This window comes from Coccinella septempunctata, chromosome 8 (assembly GCF_907165205.1).
Source record: "Coccinella septempunctata chromosome 8, icCocSept1.1, whole genome shotgun sequence".
In the NCBI taxonomy this organism is placed as follows: Eukaryota; Metazoa; Arthropoda; class Insecta; order Coleoptera; family Coccinellidae; genus Coccinella; species Coccinella septempunctata.
The window spans coordinates 28,977,391-29,002,169 of NC_058196.1; the positions used below are offsets into that span (position 1 = coordinate 28,977,391).

The 24,779-nt window shown below is 36.7% G+C and overlaps 1 protein-coding gene across 1 annotated transcript in view; it reads left to right on the forward strand.

Moving 5' to 3' along the window:
- Positions 1–24,779, forward strand: part of LOC123318569 (mothers against decapentaplegic homolog 6-like) — a 61,593-nt gene that overhangs the window by 11,886 nt on the left and 24,928 nt on the right. The window contains exons 2-3 of the mRNA XM_044905240.1: positions 14,000–14,053; positions 21,549–21,620. Coding sequence (XP_044761175.1) covers positions 14,000–14,053; positions 21,549–21,620 — 126 coding nt within the window. The remainder of the gene's footprint in view (positions 1–13,999; positions 14,054–21,548; positions 21,621–24,779) is intronic.

Genomic DNA, 24,779 nt, shown 5'->3' on the forward strand with positions numbered 1-24,779 from the left:
TGACATATAACAATCTTTATATCATTATCTGACCAGTACCATGCATAAAAAAAATATTGCGTTACCATAGCAACGAACAATAACTCATTAGAAGTGTAAGTGTGAAGTTTGAGGTCAAAAAAGTAAACCAGAGTTACGCAATAAATTGAAAGAAAGAAAATGTCCACCGAAATTGTGACAATCGAAGAATTGGAGTATCGAGCCATCATCAAGTACCTGAATTTAAAAGGGTTAAGAGGTAAGCAGATTCACGAAGATATGCTTAACACCCTTGGTGATCAATGTCCTTCGTATGCGACCGTGAAAAATTGGACTGCAAGCCTCAAAAGAGGTAAATTTTCCATTGAAGATGATGACCGATCGGGAAGGCCAGTTTCTGTGTCAGTCCCAGAAAATATCGATGCTGTTCATGACATGATCTTATCAGACCGTCGAATTGGGCTAAAACGGATATCTGAAGCACTGAATATTTCATACCAACGCGTTCATCATATAGTTCACTTGAGAAAAATTGCTGCCTAATGGATCCCCAAATGTTTGAATGTTGATCAAAAGCGTGCAAGGGTAGAAGCATCGCGTTCGATCTGTGCTCGATTTGAAAACGATGTAGACTTCTTAAACCGAATTGTAACCATGGATGATACTTGGGTACATCTCTACGATCCAGAAACAAAGCAACAATCGATGGAATGACGACACTCTGGTTCTCCAAGACCTAAGAAGTTTCGTGTCCAAAAATCTGCTGGAAAAGTTCTTGATTCAGTTTTTTTGGGATTGCCATGGAGTAATCATGATTGATATTTTGGATAAGAGTAGAACAATAACCTGAGATTACTATTCGACATTACTGACCACTCTACGGGAAAAAATTAAAGAGAAAAGACGCGGAAAGCTATCCATAGGTGTTTTGTTTTTGCAGGACAACGCCCCTGCACACAAATCTCATGTAGCCATGCAAGAAATTCGTGATTTAGGGTTTGAATTACTAGAACACCCTCCATATTCAGCAGATTTGGTTCCATCTGACTATCATATCTTTCCTCAATTGAAAAAAAGTTTGAAAAGTCGTAAATTTTCTTCCAACGAGCAGGTAATAAATAGATATCAATACAACAATGGTGGTATAGTTTTGACAGTCTGGCATCTATGCTCCTAACCGTCATCGACTGGCTAAAATAGACTATAACACGGTATCGCTATCAAACACAATTCGCAAGATGAAGAAACTTCAACGGTACTTCACGGTCCACCTATTGCATCATTTCTAATTCGGAATCCCATCCGTCCCATCACGACACGTGTTCTCTGGAACACAAAATACGAGAAGAAGCTCCACCCATCCCATGCCCTATAAATCGCCTCGTTTTTTTTTTCCGAGTCAACTCGATGTGTTTCTCTTCCAGAACTAGCGCGATAAGATCAACATTGTCACTGTTTCTAGGCTTATGTCATTCCTATATTCAAAACAAGACACTTAATGAATATTAATCGATTAAAGAAGTTTTCCATCGGCTCCTTTGATATTCAAACATTCATACAATAATTAATGGCGAATTTAAATATATATTATTACCATATACATGTCATTATCCAGGAAAATTATGAGTTAAATCGTTTTCGAGAGAATTAAATTGGACGTAGGCTGTCCGAGCGTTAAGCGGAAAATGTACTCGATGGTTAGCCAGAGAAATTATCGACCAATTATTGAATTACTATTTTCGCGGGGCTGATTGAAGGATTTTATCAATTTGCCGTTGGAATGACAATCCTTTTTTCATAATCTTCCGATTATCCGTAACTTTTGTAGAGTAGTAAGTATAATTAATACTATACTCCATTCACTTTTATTTTAGCACTCGGTTGGCCATGGAAATTTGACACATTTCACTCTGTATAGTACGAAAATGTGGGGTTATGACGCTTATCAAAACATTTTTGGGTTTTAAATCAACGCTATGTTTCCCGTTCTACGTAAAAGTTTCTGTTATTACGTATTTTATCACAATGTCGAATCTCTTCGGAAAATATTTGACGAACATAATTGAAGTTTATACAAACTGATTGAAGGCATACCAAATTATTTTGCATGGAAAATACAAGAGATCAGTATAATATAATATGTACTAGCTTGAGGAGAGTAAATGTTCGTTATCTTCTTTGGCTTAAGTTTGAATACGTTACATCAGTTGTAGATTTCAAAAATATTAACCCGAAGATGGAATGCATAAGATGCAGTGGTTGGAAATGGGTATCTCTCGAAGGAATTAATAGATAATTACAAGAATGTTAAATTCTTCAACAAAAATCATCTTGCATCAATGTAAGTAAAAGGAATTGAAGGAAGTTTCAAGTCAACATGAACTTCACCTCTGAACAAAAATTTCACATGAATAAACAATCAACAGGACAACTGGCGTGTATTTTTGGCTCTTCATCTTAATACATTGATATAATAATAATAATTAGGTATTTATTCGTACCTTAAGACATTTACAATGTATAGGACAAGTCAAATGAAAAATAGAAAAATCAATTTTCGGGAACTTATTCTACGATTACAATAATCGAAAATCCTGTAGTAAACTTTTCGCATTCATTCACTCAAACATAAAATTCTCAAGTGCCACATCTTTTTAAGGTCTCCTAATAGAAGGAAATTCTTTGTTATCCTCTTCATTCACAATCTTTCTGATTGTGGAAATATTCAGCTGAAACATAAGTCGTTTAGATTCAGATGAAACATTATATAAATTGTCTTACATTGAATATGTTCGCTACCGTCTGACGTATTGTGGATTTCAGAATATCAGGGTATAACTATTTGATTGAGCACTTCCTGAAACCTTGTTTCTTTTTTTTCAATCACTTTTGGCGTTTTCGTTATAAAAATTGATATTAGTTGTGGCAAAGCCGTTATGACATTAAAGACATTTCATGAACCTTACTCCGTTCTAAGCTATATTTCAATCTCGACTTCGCTAATTAACAGACTAGGAAAAGCAATAAAGAATAATACTGATAAGACCCATAGTTGACTTCTTTCTCCCGATACTAAAGTCTGTTACTCCGTTCTAGTTACAAAAACTTGAGAAAATTATTTCATGGTCAACCGACGAAAGTGTGAATGGACTATACGTTCGTGATTTACTTTTTTATTTAAGTGTATTGCCACTAACCCCCTTTAAAATTTCCCTGAAATCTCAAATTAACTTGTTTATAAATATCTCTATCGTGGAGGCGCAATATTATTTGAGAATACTAAGAACTACTAATACAGGGTGACAATTTGAAAAGTTGCCTGTCCAATTATGTCGCGACAAGGATGATTTCAGAGAAATTGCTGAAACAGGTCAATTTTTATTCTGAGGGAGATATGTTTCTAGCAGAATTGTAAGCCAAAATCTCCCTAATCTTAGGTGTAGGGGTTGTCACCCCTAAATTCTTCATAGGGAATAGACCTCAATTGGAAGACAATAGTAGAGGGACATATTGTCTTCCAATTGAGGTTCAGCTCACCATCTATTCCCTATGAAGAATTTAGGGGTGATAGCACCTACACCTAGGTTTGAGAAGATTTCGGCTTACAATTCTACTCAAAATATGTCCCCCTCCGAATGAAAATTGACCTGTTTGGACGTTTTCTCTGAAAACATCCTTGTAGCGACATAATTGGCCTGGCAAGTTTTTAAATCGCACCCTGTATATATCTCACCGAGCGCGAATAAAAAGAGTTATCTCATTTTCGTAAAAGAGTGAAGACGTTGCATATAGTGGCGGTACGTATGGAGCAGCCTACGTGATCATCATCCTACGTTCAATTGCGGAACATTAGCTGGCAAGATAATGAGGAAAAGGTCGGAGATAAAAGTCGATTAAATTCAAGATTTACGATTTATGTACCGCTTATTTCTTTTCAATGGAACAGTCGGAGACGCCAGAGTACGGTTTTGAAAGCTGTGAATGGACCAGGTTTGGAGTGCCTATTCATCGTTCGTTAATCTCGGGTTCTCTGATTATCTCCATCTCTGAAATCTCTCGCTCATTTTGCTTATAAATAGCGGAATTTAGAATTCGGCACGTTATCAGTGAATCCAATCCGAAACTGCCATAAGCTCGCGTTCCTTATACAGAGTATCAAATTATTCGTGTCTGAAAACATTAATATATTTCTTTGCAGAAACATCTTCAGTAAAACCTGTATTTATTCCTTCTCTGTGTTGCTGGATCTCTGAATTCAATTACAAACAACAAAATACTATATTAGTGATCTATTATTCATTCAGAATTAGTTGAGGCTAACTTACTTAATCACAGTATGACAGAACTTGTTCACAACTTGGCAACATCGTCAATTGTCAAATAGATTGAAATCCTGACGCCCTGAGGGTCACCTTCTTTAGCTATTGCCATAGTAACGTGGTCCCACGTTGCCAATCGAGGTCCAAGAACAAGAGAACGGAAATATTTTTGAGTTCAAATTGGTTATCAGTAGATTTTGATCCTAAAGTCATAGTTTTTCATGAAATGATAGGCTCTAGAATCTAAACGAACTAGAGAGCAACGAAATTTTGTTCACAGCGTTGCCAATTGGAAGTGTGACAACAAGAATGTCTGATATTTTAGCATTGATGGGTGATAAATTTGTCTCAAATTATTTAGCTCTTTTTTCATATGTCCCACATTGATAACAATGTTCAATTCCTGACAATGCCGACCGTTTGTACTTTCCAATTTAATTTCTAGAATTAATCCAATGAAACTGGTGTGTGTCGTTTATACCACTCTTGTTTTCTATCTGATAAGGAATATAATTTCCCAATTTGTGTTTGGCCAGACCTTGTGTGGGTCTTAATTGAATACGGCGAAATGCCATGATGGAAAAATTGCGACATTTTTCGTAGAAATCTAGATCAACTCGAGCAGACTTCCGTTAGAGAACGACTATTGTAATGACATAGGAACAAGTCTGTGTTTGAAAGAAGAACAACAGTCGTGTTTGAGTTGATACAAGCCGAGTCTTCGATAGCTTCAAGTTATTTCAAGAGTACATTCGTCAATTCGAAGAAAATGTCTTCTTCATCTGTATAGTGGAGCGTGGTGTAGCTTGTATTGTGATTAAAATTCAGCTCGGTCCAAAAATACAAATAAAACTGTGGGAATCCTCCGTTTCGAACGCAACAAAATATCGTTAATTAAAACCATTTTCGAGATCCGAGAATAGCGAAAAAAAAGTCGAATAGACTTCTCTCTCTATAAATACACCGACTAGTTAACCTTAAAGTGCGGATAGATCTGACTGCTGGTTCTGGTTTGACCTTAACTCTCCCATCTTGTAAACTCGGTGAGGTTCTTATGGGTTGCGGATGAATAATTAGACAAACGCTTTTGTCAAGCGTTCTTATGAATAACTAGGCAAATACTGTACTGTAATCGTGGTGTGGGAAAGGGTATTATCATTCGTGGCAAATAACTTCCGCGAACCTTACAGGAACGATAAAAAATGTGAGATTGAGTTCTCGTTATTGTTGCGATGAACAGGTGTTGCTTCAACCAGATCGATTGGTTGATGGATGATGTTAGCGGACACACTAAATGGAGATGTGGATTCTTTTGTGTTCCGCATAACAATAATTATAGCTATGCTCATTCCTAAACGAGCTGGACGACGATCATTTTTGGAACCGATTACGAGAAGGAGCATCGAACCATGTATCTTTTGATACTTTGGCGCCGAGTAGGTAGCGTCATTTTAGACAGTGACGCGCCATCTATCGTAGGGTAGGTGGATGTGCTGCCTAGGCCTCACATGCCGTCTCCAGATCTCTGTCAATTGGATAGATAGATGGATAGATTTCTAATCTACGTAACATAAGACTTATAACAACATAGGTCAAAGAAACTCAAGCAGATCACCAAAAATATTCTTCGAACAGTCCTTTTAAAGCAGGCTACTCTCTAAGAGATATGAAGTGGAGCAGTGACATGAAGATTGAATACAAAGACCCCAGCAAACTTTTCTCGTAGGAGAGCTAGATCAGAAGTTACAGTCCTGAGGAATAGCTACGAAAATCATTTATGTGTTTGCATTATGATGCCCAAGGCCATAAAGTATTCAGATTGTAACCAAGGGCATAATGACTTTGGTAACTGAGCAATAAAAGCAAAGCTATTGACAATACAGGATCTGACTCCATCTGGGAATTCTGCAAACTCCCCTGAAATGAAGTACTCGCACGATACGGAAGAGAAGCAGAAATTCAGAACGGGGAATTTTTCAACCTGCATGAGTCACAGCTTAAATCTATTCTTCATTCTCAGAAACATCAGGTTAGAGAGAGAGACGTAATAAATCAATTCGTCGAGATCAAGGCGGCAAATTGGACACGACGGTTAATTTATGAGGGCCTATTGTTGAAAATAACGATTTGCATACTTTCCTTTATCGCCCGATGCTATTTTTCTCACTGTCAACTCCATCTCCCTAATTACTTCTGCTCGGCGCCAATTCCGAGAGGCTTTAATTTTAAGTATTGCGAGTTGGAAAATTCTCACTGCAGGGCTATTCTTGAATTCGGAGAATAACAAAAGATTCGACTCGTACAAATATTTTAATTCTAGACTCTTGAGGTCAAAAGGAACACTTTCATCTTTTATCAATTTTTCCGGATCGGCTTGGTTTGAAAGATACAGGCTGTTGAAAAACCATAAAAAAATATTTTTAGTTCTATCTCACAAACGGTTTTATCGAATGAAATGAATTTCTGGATATGGTTTCTCATTTATTTGATGAATCTTTTTCAAACACAAGATATCACTCATGTTTTCCAGTTTTCTCATTATGATCATTACGTACCATAAAAATACCGAAAATTCAAAGAACCCAACTCTTGCGACTAAGTTGAACGCTATCTAATGAATTTATGAACGTTTTGTCAAATAAAAGTATTCTTCATATTTTCTCGTATAATGCGCCGTTTTCGAGTAAATTGATTTTCAAAAATTAATGAGTATCTGTAAAATTTGATACTTTGGCTGAATACAACTCTGTTTGAAAGATCCAGAGATGTGTAGTGTCATGGATTTAGCTAGTTATTCTAAAGGTAATTTTGTTTTTCCAGGGGTGGTGCAGCCCATTATGAAAACTTAAAATGGCTGTATCTTTTTATCAGAGCCGAATCGGAAAAAATGGTACAGGAAAATAGCGTTTCTTTTGACATCAAAAATATACTTTTGAAATATATGTACGAGTCAAAGACTCACCCTGTATATAATACACTGCGCAAAAAAATTAACGCACATTATGGAAATCTCAAATTTATTCTACAACTGAAGGTGTTCTCAATGATAATTATTTCTATCAGAATTATGCATGCATATGTTATCCACTTTCAACAGTTTTCTTCAATATAGATGTTTTTTCCTAGCAGGAATAAAAAAAGATGATATTATCAGATTTTGAATGTATTGGCTCCATTCTAAGATCAGTTGTTCTCGATCAATTCTAGTGATCAGTAGTTTTGCTTTCGTTTGATTTTCTACACTCGATCGCTATGCAACGCGAAACACGCAATTTGACCCAAGAGGAATGTGCCCAAGCGGTAGTTTTGCGAGAAGAAGGGTGGATAATGTGGACATACACACGAAGAGTTTCCCATACAATTGTGTCCAGAATGTTGCAGCGATTCCGGGAGACAGGTATGAATGTCCGAAGACCAGGACAGGGTAGACCACGGGTAACAACTGCCATTCAAGAACGTTACTTGAGAGTTTCTTCGTTGAGACAACGGTTTGCAACCGCTCGCCTCCTTCAAATTCAGCTTGAGCAAACTCATGAGGTGCAAATTAGCTCTCAGACAATAAGAAATCGCCTCAGAGAATATGATTTAAGGCCTCGTGTCGCGGCAAGAGGCCCAGCTCTTACCCCAGCCCATCGAAGGGCGCGTTTGGATTTTGCGAGAGAGAATATCCATTGGGAAGAGGCCGATTGGGAAAGAGTACTCTTCACAGATGAGCCTAGATTCTGCCTCTACCATTGTGATCGACGTTCCCTTGTAGACAGACGTCCACATGAAAGATATGCTCAGTGCAATTTCCCGAATACTACTGGTTTCGGGGAAGGATCGATTATGATATGGGGTGGAATATCTTTGACTGCTCGCACAGACCTAGTGGTCGTTGATAATGGAGCTATGAATGCTGATAAGTATGTAAGGAACATTCTTGAAGAGCATGTAGTAACATTTGCCCCATACATTGGTGAAAATTTTATTTTTATGGACGATAATGCCAGACCCCATCGTGCGCGCATCGTTCAGGAGTACCTTGAAGAGGTTGAAGTCTCTCGAATGGAATGGCCAGCAAGAAGTCCAGATCTCATTCCGATTGAGCAGGTTTGGGACAACCTTAATAGAAGGCTGAGAAGTTCAGAAAATCATCCAGCTACTCTTAATGACTTAGGAATCCAACTCGGAGAAATCTGGGAAGGATTAGATCAGACCTTTTTAAGATCACTCATTTTGAGTATGAACCGTCGTTGCCGAGCTGTAATTAACGCAAGGGGTGGAAATACCAAGTATGAAATCACTTATCAGCATTTCAATATTTTGAAAATTGTTCATTTCTCTTCTTTCACATAAGATTCGGTGAAATCCTGAATTTTTTTCCATTTAATGTGTCTTGTTTCGTTCCCGAGAGAGCATAAAAAATAAGTTATAAAGTCAATGTAGAGTTAACTTTCATTAAAATGGAGATTTTCAGAATGTGCGTTAATTTTGTTGCGCAGTGTATAATACAAAGTTGTATGGCATCTTTTTTCTTCAATTTTTTGTTTCTGCTGCTAATATATCACGAAACTCTAAAAAAAAACAGAGTTAAGGTAAAAATCAGCAGTCCTAGAATTTAATTGAAACTTTACGTTAAAATTTCTATGAATCTCTAGTAGAACCCCAGTGATCGATGGCTCGAAAGATTCAGGAAATATTCTGGTTGTTTGACCACGAATGTTCCATCCATATTCACTGGAGCCTCCTCCTCTACCCCCAATAAATACACCCTGTGTACTGTGTGGAAAAGCGAAGTTGGTGGGAGCAAAATTTCATCCGGAAAATTTCCGTGCCATAAATTCCGTATTCTCCCTCCTGGCACTCCGTTAAATTCACCAGACAGACATCAGGCGGATTGTCCCCGTCTGCTAAAACGCGGGGGTGCGATGGCCAATAACCCTGATATACGATCTTTTATCGTGGTTCTGTTTGGAAAATGATGATGCCACAGTTGTCTCGTGAAATTTACGATGTTTGCTTAATGTTTTGTTAAATCCCGACCAGGTCGGAAGGTATGCATTCAATTTGGGAAGAGGACTGGTTATTCGGCTTGATTGACTTTGTTTATAAACACTCGCCTCGAGTTGTCAGGTCCATACGTTCTACGATAAAAATTCGCTCCTGATTTATGCCGACGGGATGTATCCTGTTGGGATTCGTTCAAGTGAATTGAATTGATGGGATATTTTTTCTACTCACGAAGGTTACTCTATTTTCGAGGTTTTTACGTTGTTTTTTTTTTTTCATATTCTGGCCGTTTTGTTATGATTGTCTGGATATTGATTACAAGGTGGAAAAATGAAAGAAGTGAAAGAAATATCGCGGATAAAAATGTTTTCAGGGACGTCTTTGTAATCGACGCAATTTTTTCTGGGAAAATTCAGGTGTGATTTATGGGGTCTTATGCAATCTGCTTATAAATTATTGTTGACGTTTTTATACATTTAGAAAAGTTCTTTAGAATGTGGTAGACTGAGAGTTTCAGCTGTTTCAGGTGTCCTTTGGTTATGAATTGAACTAAAAAAAAATATAACGGAATATCAAACAGGAAATTTAGCGTTAAAGTATTCACCTATACAGGGTGAGTCTTTGACTCGTACAAATATTTTAACAGTAGATTCTTGAGGTCAAAAGAAACACTTTTTTCCTTTACCATTTTTTCCAAATCAGCTCAGTTTAAAAGATACAGGCTGTTGAAAAACCATAAAAAAATATTATTTTAGTTCTATCTCACAAACAATTTCATCGAATGTAATGAATTTCGGAATATAGTTTTCATTTATTTAATGAATCTTTTTCGAACACAAGATATCAGCCACGTCTTCCAGTTTTCTCATTATGATCATTCCGTACCATAAAAATATCAAAACTTCAAAAAACCCAACTTTTGAAACTAAGTTGGGCGCTTTCTAATGAATATTTGAACGTCTTGCAAAATAAAAGTATTCTTCATATTTTCTCGTATAATGCACAGTTCTAGAGTAATTTGATGTTCAAAAATTGGAAAGTATCTGTGTAATTTGCAAAATTGGGTACTTCGGCTAAATACAACCCTGTTTAAAAGATCCACAGATGTGTAGTGTCACAGATTTAGCTAGTAATTCTGATGGTTATTTTGTTTTTCCAGGTGGCACAGCTCATTATGAAAACTCAAAATGTCTTTATCTTTTTATCAGGGCCGAATCAGAAAAAATGGTATAGGAAAAAATTGTTTCTTTTGACCTCAAGAATCTACTGTTAAAATATTTGTACGAGTCAAAGACTCGCCCTGTATGATACGGTTCCCACTCGCACTCTCAAAGTTTTATTTTCATCCATCATTTCTAATGCTCTCATAGAATTATTTTTTAACGTAAGGAAAATCAGAATCATCATTGTCAGACACAAATTGATCATGAGGATTATCTATCTCTACACAAAATAAAAAAAGACTAAATAATCCAAAGTTCCTCATCTCTTTTTTCGTCTTATGTATGTAATTTTTTTCTTTTACTTTTTTTTATAGTGTTTTTAATGCATGTTTATGATTTTGTATAACCTAAAATGATGACCATAAACGCAGGCACCGCTCCACACCATCGGCCTCTTCTTTGCTCGGCCAATTGGTCTCTGCGGCGGACTCTCGCAGTGATTTAGTGTAATTATGTTAATGGTCTTAAGCTAGTCGGTCTACGGTCGGGCCAGGCCACGAAGGACGAGGCAGGCCATATTTTGGGCTGTCACGGGTTACACAACCATCCCACATGCCAACTTGTAGAAGAATTCTCATTGTTTCGACTGTAACTATAGGATGCCCCGTAATTTTCAGTAATTTACGACTACATCTGGGACTCGCTGTTGACGTACAAGTCTTGTGCGAGCCCTGGTGCATCTGGATATGCGTGTCTGGGTTGTGCTCTGTTGCAGGGGTTATGTTATCGACTCGTGATTGTTGCAGGTTGAAGTAAACGAACGGTCTGTTTCACAGGGAAATATTTAGTCTGCTTTCGAAGTTTCTATTGACTAAGTCAGGGTTTTTCATTTTACAGAGTGTCCCAAATTCGATTCTCCTGAAAACATCTCGAGAACTATAAGAGCTACAGAAAAAATGTTCAAGCCAAGAGCGGTTCTCTGGTTTTCTGGTCAACACTGTTAAATATACGAAAGTTTGGTGAGCAAATGTAGGTTTTCGAACATGCTAAATATATCGCGAGCAATTTCGGAAGCCTGTTTCTCTCAGTTTAGATTTTCATCTTAGAAATGGCATTTTTCAAAAATTGCAAATTTCAATCTGCCATATCTCCTGTTATATTCGTCTGAACGAATTGGGATTTCCAGTTATATAATAAGCGTTGCTTAGGCTTCCATTCTAGCACAAAAACTCGATATCGAAAATCTCGATTTTTTGGGTCAAAAATGAGCAAGGGGTTAGACCCCCCTAAAATGACATATTTGCTACTCTGTCTGAAAATAAGGATGTTCCATTACTATCCTAGGATATGGAGTGCATAGAATTTGTTTTGAAGATTCTAGAAAACCAAACAGTTGATGATTCAATAGAGAATTGCACTCCAGAGAGCTCTTCGAAGTCAACTCGAAAATGAAAAGTGGAAAAACAAAAAAAATTATTTTCTCCTGAACAGGGCCAGATATTTGAAATTTTGGTATGAAAATATAGGTTTTCGAACACGCTGAATCTATTGCGAGTATTTTCGAAGGCCTATCTTCCTTCGTTTAGATTTTCATCTTAGAAATGGTATTTTTCAAAAATTTGCAAATTTCAATCTTCGATATCTCCTGTTATATTCGTCTGATCGAATTGGGATTTCCGGTTATATAATCAGCGTTGCCTAGGCTTCCACCCTAGCACAAAAACTCGATTTCGAAAATTTCGATTTTTTGGGTCAAAAATGAGCAAGGGGTTAGACCCCCCTAAAATGACCTATTTGCTTCTCTGTCTGAAAATGAGGATGTTTTATTACTATCCTAGGATATGGAGTTCATAGAATTTGTTTTGAAGATTCTAGAAAACCAAACAGTTAATGATTCAATAGAGAATAGCACTCCAGAGAGCTCTTCGAAGTCAACTCGAAAATGAAAAGTAAAAAAACAAAAAACATTATTTTCTCCTAAACAGGGCCAGATATTTGAAATTTTGGTATGAAAATATAGGTTTTTGAACACGCTGAATTTATTGCGACCAATTTCGAAAGCCTATCTCTTTTCGTTCAAATTTTCATCTTGGAAATGGCATTTTTCAAAAATTGCAATTTTCAATCTGCGATATTTCCTGTTATATTCGTCTGATCGAATTGGGACTTCCGGTTATATAATCAGCGTTGCCTAGGCTTCCACCCTAGCACAAAAACTCGATTTTGAAAATCTCGATTTTTTGGGTCAAAAATGAGCAAGGGGTTAGACCCCTCTAAAATGACATATTTGGTACTCTGTCTGAAAATTTGGATGTTCCATTACTATACTAGGATATGGAGTGCATAGAATTTGTTGTGAAGATTCTAGAAAACCAAACAGCCGATGATTCAATAGAGAATTGCACTCCATAGAGCTCTTCGAAGTCAACTCGAAAATGAAAAGTGGAAAAACAAAACTTATAATTTTCTCCTAAACAGGGCCAGTTATTTGAAATTTTGGTATGAAAATATAGGTTTTCGAACACGCTGAATCTACTGCGAGTATTTTCGAAGGCCTATCTCCTTTCGTTTAGATTTTCATCTTGGAAATGGCATTTTTCAAAAATTGCAATTTTCAATCTGCGATATCTCGTGTTATATTCGTCTGATCCAATTGGGATTTCCGGTTCTATAATCAGCATTGCCAAGGCTTCCACACAAGCACAAAAATTCGATTTCGAAAATCTTCGAAATATTTTTACGAATATCAAAGAATGATTTTATTTTCCCCTTCAACTGAGAATAAGTTTCAGAGTAGTTTTCTGTCAAACGTATATTATAGAGCAATTATAAAGAGATACCTATATATTTTATATCAATAAACACCTTACAGAATTTCAAATATTTAAAATAATGAAAAAAAAGTGTTTCTTCTGGTGTCCACTTAGAATATTTTGTAGTCTATTTGCATTTCGGATTTGATCGTGTAAATAATCACATAAAAATTTCGCTGACGACTCAAAACGCAGGAATTCCTGTCCGTTTCAAATCTGTTACTCGAGATTTGTGTTAATCCCGAAATCGTAATGGATTTTCTGTGTTCAAAGGACGTGTCACCATGAAACGCTCTTAAAACCGATGAAATATGCTTCCATTAACTGTTACAGTATACGTTGAGTAACAATCGTTATTAAAGTCTCTTCGGGCGTTTTTAGGGTGTCCAAAAATGATATTTCTGGAGATATTGGATGTATACGAGACGTTTAAATGTGTCATTCGTGTCTGCCATCAGGCCGAAACGCTTTGCAGTGCTCTGGACGGGCGTGAATATTTTTAATTTATGGTTTTCCGTCCGAGTCAAGCTGTTTGTCTCGTCACTCGAGTTTTCTTGGAATTTTTTCACTGGATCAATTCACTTAATTTCGTGTTTGCCTTCGACGAATCTTCCTACTCCAGATCACAACTGAAAAAAACAAATACACAATTTCACCCACATAATTTTTTATGAAGGTTTATAAATTATATGTTACGCTATATTTTTTACTAAAACTTTTTTTTTCTTTGCAGATTATCCTCCACCACCTTACTCAGTCTGTGCCATGGATACCCTTAAACCTGAAGGTGAGATTTTTATCATTTATGTATTTTAAGTGTCAATAAGTGTCATTTGATCCTCAATCTGAAACTACTGCACAGATTTTCTCGAAAACTTTTTTGTGTGTTGATTTATTTTTGTTTTGAATCATCAGGGTCTTAATATAATTTTATTTTCAAAGAATTGGGTGCAGCACTACTTATTAACGTCTCAAAGTTTCCTTCCACTTAATTTTTCAGCTATACGCCCTCGGTTTCGATCTATAACGAAGAGTTTCATCATTGTCCCTGGCGCCACTCGTAATAAATTTCCACTCAAGCAGAAAAACTCTTCGATAAATCTACTCGAATACCATCTCACGCTGCCGCTATCAAATGAATCAACTATTTCTGAGTTAGTAGGTGTAAAACGATTTAGATTTTTTTTTATCCTTGGAGCGACAGTTATTTATTTTCGTCCAGAGTGAAAAGCATCCGTTCATTGGCTGGCGAAAGTGTTTGACGTTGTTTTTCTTGGTAAATTGGCAGGTTTGCTGGTCCCACCGATGGATTCAATTAACATCATTCTTTGAATTTTGTTCGCGACTGATTCGTTGTATTAATAACCTCTTGTCTACCTATTGAAGGTCGTTCGGCACGTGTGTCATCTGATATTTGACGATAATAAGGTGAATTTGACGGATAATGCACTGTCAATCGAATAAAACACAGAGTAGGGTGAAGGAGAACGATCGCTGCTTGCAGGCCACCGATTATTTATTTAATAGGTATACTCCATTCACTTTTATTTCAGCACTCGGTTGGCCATGGATATTTGACACATTTCACTCTGTATAGTACGAAAATGTGGGGTTATGAAGCTTGTCAAAACCTTTTTTTGGTTTTAAATCAACGCTATGTTGCCCGTTCTACGTAAAAGTTTCTGTTATTACGTATTTTATCACAATGTCGAATCTCTTCGGAAAATATGTGACGAACATAATTGAAGTTTATACAAACTGATTGAAGGCATACCAAATCCAGTTACTTACATGGAAAATACAAGAGATTGGTATAATATCATAATATGCACTAGCTTGAGGAAAGTTAAAGTTCGCTATCTTCTTTGGCTAAACTTTGAATACGTTAAATCAGTTGTAGATTTCAAAAATATTAACCCGCATATATGCATATATGCAGTGGTTGGGAATGGGTATCTCCCGAAGGAATTAACAGATAATTACAAGAATGTTAAATTCTTCAACAAAAATCATCTTGCATCAATATAAGTAAAAGGAATAAAAGGAAGTTTCAAGTCAAGATGAACTTCACCTTTGAACAAAAATTTCACATGAATAAACAATTAACAGGACAACTGGCGCGTATTTGTGGCTGTTCATCTTGATACATTGATATAATAATAATAATTAGGTATATATAGGTACTTTAAGACATTTACAATGTATAGGACAAGTCAAATGAAAAATAGAGAAATCAATTATCGGGAACTTATTCCTCGGTGACATTCATCGAAAATCCTGCAGTAAACTTTTCGCATTAATTCACTCAAACATAAAATTCTCAAATGCCACCACTTTTTTGGGTCTCCCAATAGAAGGAAATTCTTTGTCATCCTCTTCATTCACAATCTTTCTGATTGTGTAAATATTCAGCTGAAATATAAGTCGTTTAGATTCAGACGAAACATTATATAAATTCTCTTACATTGAATATGTTCGCTACCGTCTGACGTATTGTGGATTTTAGAATATCAGGGTATAACTATTTGAATGAGCGGACCTGAATTCTAAATAGCACTTCCTGAAACCCTGTCTCTTTTTTCAATCACTTTGGGCATTTTCGTAATATTAATTGATATAAGTTGTGGCAACGGCGTTATGGCATTAACGACATTTCATGAGTGCCAACCTTACTCCGTTCTAGTTACAAAAACTTGAGAAAATTATTTCATCTAAAATTAAAGTGAATGGAGTATAATTCGTGTTTGTTTCATTCAATCCATTCGTTTTCAATGGCCCACTCTGTTCTATAGTTATAGTATAATGTATGATCTCTTTGGGTGAAGTCTACTGTTGTAGCCACCTGTCAAAATGTGACGTCCGGTTCTGACATATGACAGGTGACGTATTTAGTCAGTACCGAGCAACGAAAACGGTCTGATCACAACCTTAACATTCTCCAATCGTGTCGTATTGGAACAACAGCTAGCGAAACGTAGAATACCGCGTCTGGCTTCAATAAACCGTTCGCTCGACGTGGAAAACAAAGCGCTGGAATGAAGCGTTTCAATGCCACCTCGGCCGACTGATTTATAGAGTACGTAGACGAAATTGTCGTGCGATCAGCGTGCTACAAAGTAGTTCATCGGTCCGTTTCGGATTTAGGCGCCAGGTTATCCAACATACCGCTCGATCTGAAAGGTCGGTCGGGCCCCGGTGGCGCTAGTCCGAATTCCAACGGGGGGGACATACGGTAGGCGCACACGACCCGAGTCCTCTCGCTCTCGTCAACCCGTTGCATTGTGGGCGTCCAGTTTGGTGAGAGCGAATCCGGAGGTGGATGGTATGAATGGGATATTGGACATAACAGGTGCCCCCTAATTAATGGGATAAATTATGGGTTGTTGGTCCGGTGGTTTCTCGGAAGGTTGATTTTCCCCTCGACGGTACTCGAATATGGGATGTTCTTTTTTTATCCGGCCATTATATCTTCCTTATCACCTATAGTAACCGTTTTTAGTCTCATAGGTAACATTCCTCGTTTGACTCAGCCTTCATTCTCTGTCGATTTCGTATTAGTCGATAAATTCTTTCGCTGTTTCTTAGTTTCATGTAAATATCACGTCTTGAGTTGAAAACTTGGATTAATATTCAGAATAAACTATACTCCATTCACTTTTATTTCAGCAGTCGGTTGGGCATGGAAATTTGACACTTTTCACTCTGTATAGTACGAAAATGTGGGGTTATGAAGCTTGTCAAAACATTTTTGGGTTTTAAATCAACGTTATGTTGCCCGTTCTACGTAAAAGTTTCTGTTATTACGTATTTTATTACAATGTCGAATCTCTTCAGAAAATATTTGACGAACATATTTTATATCATAACTGATTGAAGGCATACCAAATCCAGTAAATTGCATGGAAAATACAAGAGATCAGTATAATATCATAATATGCACTAGCTTGAGAAGAGTTAATGTTCGTTATCTTCTTTGGCTAAAGTTTGAATACGTTACATCAGTTGTAGATTTCAAAAATATTAACCCCGAAGATGAAATGCATATGTTGCAGTGGTTGGGAATGGGTATCTCCCGAAGGAATTAACAGATAATCACAAGAATGTTAAATTCTTCAACAAAAACCATCTTGCACCAATATAAGTAAAAGGAATTAAAGGATATTTCAATCAAGATGAACTTCACCTTTGAACAAAAATTTCACATGAATAAACAATTACCAGGACAACTGGCGCTTATTTGTGGCTGTTTATCTTAATACATTGATATAGTAATAATAATTAGGTATTTATTGGTACCTTAAGACATTTACAATGTATAGGACAAGTCAAATGAAAATTAGAAAAAAATATTTTCGGGAACTTATTCTACGATGACATTCATCGAAAATCCTGTAGTAAACTTTTCGCATTAATTTACTCAAACATACAATTCTCAAATGCCACCACTTTTTAGGGTCTCCCAATAGAAGAAAATTCTTTGTCATCATCTTCATTCACAATTATTCTGATTGTGGAAATATTCAGAAGGATTTTGGCTTACAATTCTGCTAGAAACATGTCCCCCTCCCTTTAAAAATTGACCTGTTCCGACATTTTCTCTGAAAACATCCTTGTCGAGACTTAATTGGCCTGGCAAGTTCTCAAATTGTCAGCCCCTGTAACTACTTCAAGGACTCAATGAAAATTTACAAACCATAGTACTCATGCAAAGGGTCAAGTGATCTTTCAATTGAGTTATAGCTCACCCCCTATTCGCTATTGAGAATTAAGGAGTGATAGCTCCTACACCTAGGGTTGAGGAAATTTCGGCTTACAATTCTGCTCAAAATATGTCCCCCTACGATAAGTAACAGACCTATTCCGGCATTTTCTTTGAAATCATCCTTGTCGTGACATAATTTGACTGGCAAGTTTTCAAATTGTCATCCTGCATATGTAAATACTTGTTTCGGCGAAACTTAAATAACATCACTTTCTGCCTAATTGATTTTAGCTGTTTTTGGTAGGTATACTTCTACACTAGATAGGAAAAAACATTGAAGGAGTCCTGGTCTGTATCTAAAAACGATAAAAACTCTCTACAGGCACTTTATCACTGGGAATACAACACTGGATTCATTTCTTCTCAAATCTCTTGTACTAATGGTGAATGAAGGTAATCCTGCCGTAAATTACCGGCCCCCAATCAACTACCCTCACTTTCACGCTGAGCGATCACAATTTCAGGATCGGATAAGGGCGCCCTATTCTGTCATCCTCCCCCTCGTTGTTCGTAACCCTCAAGCACGTGGTTCCGGCATCATGTACTGTGGGCGACAGGATGTGGTGGTTAGTGGCGTCTCACGAATAGAGGGCTGCGATCTGCAGACAATGCAAGGCTGCTGCACCTGTTGTCTGCTGTCTCGACGGATGATTCCCCCCTGTCGCCGACTGACGCAGGCCCGTACTGCGCGATTTGGCGAATGGAAATGTTCGGTTCTCGAGGTTGACTCGTAGAAATATTTTAACAGTAGTTTCTTGAGGTCAAAAGGAACACTTTTTTCCTTTACCATTTTTTCCGAATCGGCTCGGTTTGAAAGATACAGGCTGTCGAAAAACCATTAGAAAAATGTTATTTTTAGTTCTATCTCACAAACGGTTTTATCGAATGGAATGAATTTCGGAATATGGTTTTTCATTTATTTAATGAATCTTATTCGAACGAAAGATATCACCCACTTCTTCCAGTTTTCTCATTATGACCATTAGGCACCATAAAAACACCAAAAATTCAAAGAACCCAACTCTTGAAACTAAGTTGGACGCCATCTAATGAATATTTGAACGTTTCGTAAAATAAAAGTATTCCTCATATTTTCTCGTATAATGCGCCGTTTTCGAGTAATTTGATGTTCAAAAATTAAAAAGTATCTGTGAAATTTGCAAAATTGAATACTTCGGCTGAAAGATCCACAGATGTGTAGTGTCACAGATTTAGCTAGTTATTCTGAATATTATTTTTTCAGGGGTGGCACAGCTCATTATGAAAAATTAAAAAGTCTTTATCTTTTTATCAGGGCCGAATCGAAAAAAATGGTATAGGAAAACAGTGTTTCTTTTGACCTCAAGAATTTACTGTTAAAATATTTCTACTAGCCAAAGACTTTTTTCAAAATCATCTACATGGCTACGTCTTGTGATTTTTTTGTATCTGATAAGATTGAAGATACTAAGTGGGCCATTGAAAACGGAACAGCAGCTCGTCAGAACAGAATTACTTTTATAAAAACGCTCGGATAAGTAGATTTCTATGATTCATAAGGAGAACCTGAATTTTTTTATTTTTTCCGGCAAAACCAATAACTTTAAAAATGATATGGACGTGTTATAAATAAGCAATCAAAAATTAATTAATTTCGTGGATTCCACTTGAACAACGAAATTCTGTGATTATAATGAATTTCGCTAATTACAGAATAGATATTCTGATACAACTGCGTATCCTTTTTTTCCTTGCATGCCTTGAAATTTGGCCTGACTTTATTATGTATGCATGCACGGTGTATATTAACAATTTGCGGTCATACGAACAGGATCATTTACTGTTCATCGATTCTCAGAAACCACCATGCAAGGCACGTCATTTTATACGAAGTCATATGTTGGACTTATAGGTTGAGGAATTGCAGGCCTCCTAAATAAGTCAACCTTTCAGGAATTTGACATTCTCAGAAACGAATTGAAGGAGAAAAAAATTGTATTTCCAAGTCCTGTAAATACATCCAAAATTTCCATGGTTCTTTGTGGATCTCCAAAGTACCTATACATAAATATTTGGTGTATGTACCTATGAAGCATCTTTGATCTTGACAATATTTTAAATATAATTTGGTACAGCTTCACGATGTATGTTCTACGTTTCAAAATGGATATCCATCAGAAATAATCTGTATAAATAGAAATCGAACTATAGTTTTTTGCCATATCGTTGAATAACTTCAGTATTCATTAGTTGATTTCTGTCGCGTCAATTACTAGTATAATAAATCGAAAACTAGCATTTCTTGAAAAAACTACCACACAATTCCATAACTGTCACATAAATTATTAACAAACGCACCTGTTTGTCTATCAACTAATTGCACACTCATAAATTAAGCTTCTAGTTGAATAGCTGCAAGAACAGAGTCCTAAACAACAGAATACATACCTCGCAGACACTCTTTCATTCATCTTTGGGATTTTCAAGAAAAAGTAGCAGTATGTTTTTCATCGAATTCAAAAAATGTATTAGGTGGTCGGGTTTTTTATGACAAACCTCAGTTTTTGTGGCATAAATGGATAGATTGGTCGTTTATGGGGTTTTTGATTTTTTTCTATAAGGATGAATTGTTTCGGCTCATTTTCTACAAAATAGAAACAGTTTATTTAGTTTCAAAAACATGTAGTTCATTCCCTGGATGACAGCTCTTCAGGTGCAGGACTGAAAATGTTGTTCTGATATCACTTATTTTATGTGGCTTAAATAAAAATAAATTAATTTTTGCTTGGGTTGATCAAAAAACCTAGGCATGTCTGAAATTCAAGGCAGTTTCTGTATCGAAAGAGTCAGATTCATTTATTCTCATTTGAATTCTAGATTCAATTCCAACATCCAACTTATATACGAAAAAACAATAAACTTGCGATGTAGGTATATATTTCTGCGACGTTTTTGAATCCTTCATTGAAGTTCCGTAAATTTCGTGGTGACACAGGAATTTATATGCCTGATTTAAATTCATTCACATACGAATTTATTGGGAATCCATGACGGAGAACTAAATCACATACGATTCCTATTAAATCAACAGAAATGGGCCCCATAAACTAACAATGAATAACGGACACGTGGATTAGACGTTCCTAACTTATTTCCAAGTGTTCCATCATCCGAAGGCTTTCAGAATGAAAGCAGGGATTAACTACATCGTACGTTAAACATTTCTAGAATGCGAATTTGATCGATTTATACGAAACTTGGCCTATTTGTCGGGGTGCAGACTGTGAAGCAGTCAACTGCAGTGAACTTAGTTCGAAAGTTGAGTGGGAAACCCTATTCTGTAAGGTTAGGTCTTCCTGTTGTTCTTGTCCTTGATGAATCTGCTGAATCCATCATTCCCCTAATGACATAGTAGAATTGCCATCCATTTGAAATGAGTGCTCCTGTTCATCGAATTTTAAGTAGATAATTAATCATAAAGAAGCAAAATTTTTTTATTTCAATTCTGAAAAAGTTATAATTCGTTAATTTTTTTTTACAGATAGAGCACCTAGTGAAGCACCTTTAGTTTGTAGAAATTCAACTCCAGGCTCACTTACCACAAGTGGAGAAGGTAAGATTCGAAAATGTCATTCAGTATAAGTATCAATACATTAAAGGATCACAGTACAGTGGATGCATTTAGATACAAAGACGAAACTAAGTGCACAAGTTCGATAATGGTAAAATAAGAATATATACAAGAATCTAGCAGAGTTTAAACATAAAAAATTGTTGAATTCACAAAGAACTCATCAATAAACCAAATAAAACGAAAAAAGAAATAAAGTTAAGTGAAATGACAAGTAAAAGATCTGTAATAAATAACTGTCTTCAAGGAATTTACTTAAACAGCCGTTATTTCGAAAACAAATGGATTCATATGAATTCAACGACGTAGATGACGCCATTGAATTTTTTAGGTGAGTGTCGGATCACCCTGAAACACTTCAAGTAGGTTCTTGGCATTTCAAATAGATTCCTCCGATGATCCAGAGGTCTCCGACCCTAAGTCCACGTAGGTCCAAACACACGATTATGTAAAACCCACGATCACACAATTTATGTCCGATTAATCTGGCACAATTATAATCTCATGCGAAGATTCCATTCACTCCGTCCTTTAATGCCGCATGAGGACATCTAGGCTCATCTCGACATCGTCAAAGACAAATCCCAGCGAAAGAAGCTCGATGACTCGTTGTTGGTCACCTTGACAGAGGGCCCGAATTATTTATGCACGTACAGAAACTGGCAGAGCCAATGATGTCATGCGATACGTTCCTAAATTGCGATGAAACTTGAGGTTTAAAGAGTAGAGATGCACTGTGTGTCGAAAACCAACGGGTGAGACACTGTTGCGTAACCATCTACGATCTAGGGGTCATCGAAGGTCACTCGGACCTGTTGATTGCGCTAGGAAGATTCTGATGAGTCTGACAGCTCTCAAACTGTCAAGAGATACCTCTGAGCTTAAAGGGAGGGTACACACACCTTTCTGGTCGATGTGCGTCGAAACAGCACAATTTGATGATCTTCCCTTGGTGGAAATGGACTATTCGTTCAACTTTAACCACAGGACCTGATCGTCGAAGACCCAGAAGGGCTAAAACTCTTTTGATTTTGTAAAGAACACGAACGCCAATGACCATGAATTCATTCGGGTTTGTTTTAAGATTTAAAACGGTTCCTGAAGGAAATAACTTCTTCTATGTCGACTTTATGAGTCGATGTGAAAATAAACAATAAACTACGGTATCAGAAATTTATTCAAAATATTCAACAATCACCACGCGAAGGTCATCAACAGCAGAGGAAAGGTAGAACTTGTGGACAGCCTCTATTGAAACTACACGCGTACGCTTTGAATGTGACACTTGAACAACCGGGATTGTTGGATTTCTGCAACAGGAGTTCTCTAGCGATTCAAATCATCCTCAGTAACATAGAGTGTAACTACGATGATGTATTGATATCTAGTTAGCCTAGACCTGTTCTATGCATAAAAAAATATTGCGTTACCACAGCAACGAACATAAACTCATTAGAAGGGTCAGTGTGAAGTTTGAGGTCAAAAAAGTAAACCAGAGTTAAGCAATAAATCAAAAGAAAAATTGGAGTATTGAGCCATCATCAAGTACCTGCAATTAAAAGGGTTCAGAGGTAAGCAGATTCACGAAGATATGCTTGATACCCTTGGTGATCAATGTCCTTCGTACGCGACCATGAAAAATTGGACTGCAAGCTTCAAAAGAGGTAAATTTACCATTGAAGATGATGACCGATCGGGAAGGCCAGTTTCTGTGTCAGTCCCTGAAAATATCGATGCAGTTCATGGCATGAATTTATCAGACCGTCGAATTGGGCTAAAAAGGATATCTGAAGCCCTGAATATTTTATACGAACGCGTTCATCATATTGTTCACGTCAATTTGGACATGAGAGGAATTGCTGCAAAATGGATCCCCAAATGTTTGAATGTTGACCGAAAGCGTGCAAGGATAGAAGCATCGCGTTCGATCTGTGCTCGATTTGAAAACGATGTAGACTTCTTAAACCGAATTGTTACTATGGATGAGACTTGGGTACATTTCTACGATCCAGAAACAAAGCAACAATCGATGGAATAGCGACACTCTGGTTCTTCAATACCTAAGAAGTTTCGTACCCAAAAATCTGCTGGAAAAGTTCTTGCTTCAGTTTTTTGGGATTGCCATGGAGTAATCATAATTGATTTTCTCGATAAGGGTAGAACAATAACCGGAGATTACTATTCGACATTACTGACCACTCTACGGGAAAAAATTGAAAAGAAGAGACGCGGAAAGCTATCCAAAGGTGTTTTGTTTTTGCAAGAAAACGCCCCTGCACACAAATCTCATGTTGCCATGCAAAAATTCGTGATTTATGGTTTGAATTACTACTGAAAAAAAGTTTAAATGGTCGTAAATTTTCTTCCAACGAGGAGGTAATAAAAGCTGTGGAGGTCTGGTTTGCAGAGCAGAAAGAAACATTTTTTTGAAAGGTCTAGAGATGTTACAGGTTCTCTGTAATAAATGTATTCAATTGAGAGGAAAATATGTTGAGTAATATAATATTTCGACATTGAAATTTTGTTTCGTTCTATAGTAGGCTAAGAATTTTTCAATTTATCCTCGTATAACTGACGCAAAATGGTAGGGTTGTCATTTAAAAAACTCAACTACCCTCTATACAGGTTGTTGACAACAAATCTTATGAAAGATTATTGTTTTCGAGTTTTCGATGCCATGGAAGGATATACATATTCTTCATTTTGCATGAATACCCAGCCTTTTTTTCTACATTTGTCTATGTACCCTCCGCTTTACCAGCTCTGTAATTGCTCTGAATGTTCTGAAAGTTATCATTAGCCCTATAGATACTCAGAAGTAAAGTTAATTGCATGTTTATATATCTTTTCGTTCTTTACCAAATGATTTCAGTTTACCTGAGTTCTGAAAATCGTTCAATTATGGATTGTCATCAATTCAATGGTAGAAAAACCAGCTCAAAATTCGAAAAGGGCCTTCGTTCCTCGAAGGAAGCTAGCAAACTTACATTCCACGTATCAACCATGCGAAAAACGGAATGATATGCATAATGGCCAATAAAAACTCGAAAATCTACGAATCAGTCGTATGCGACCGGCGACAAGTAAGAAGTTTCGCATTTGCACATTAATAAATGCAAAACATGTAAATTGCGTTACGTT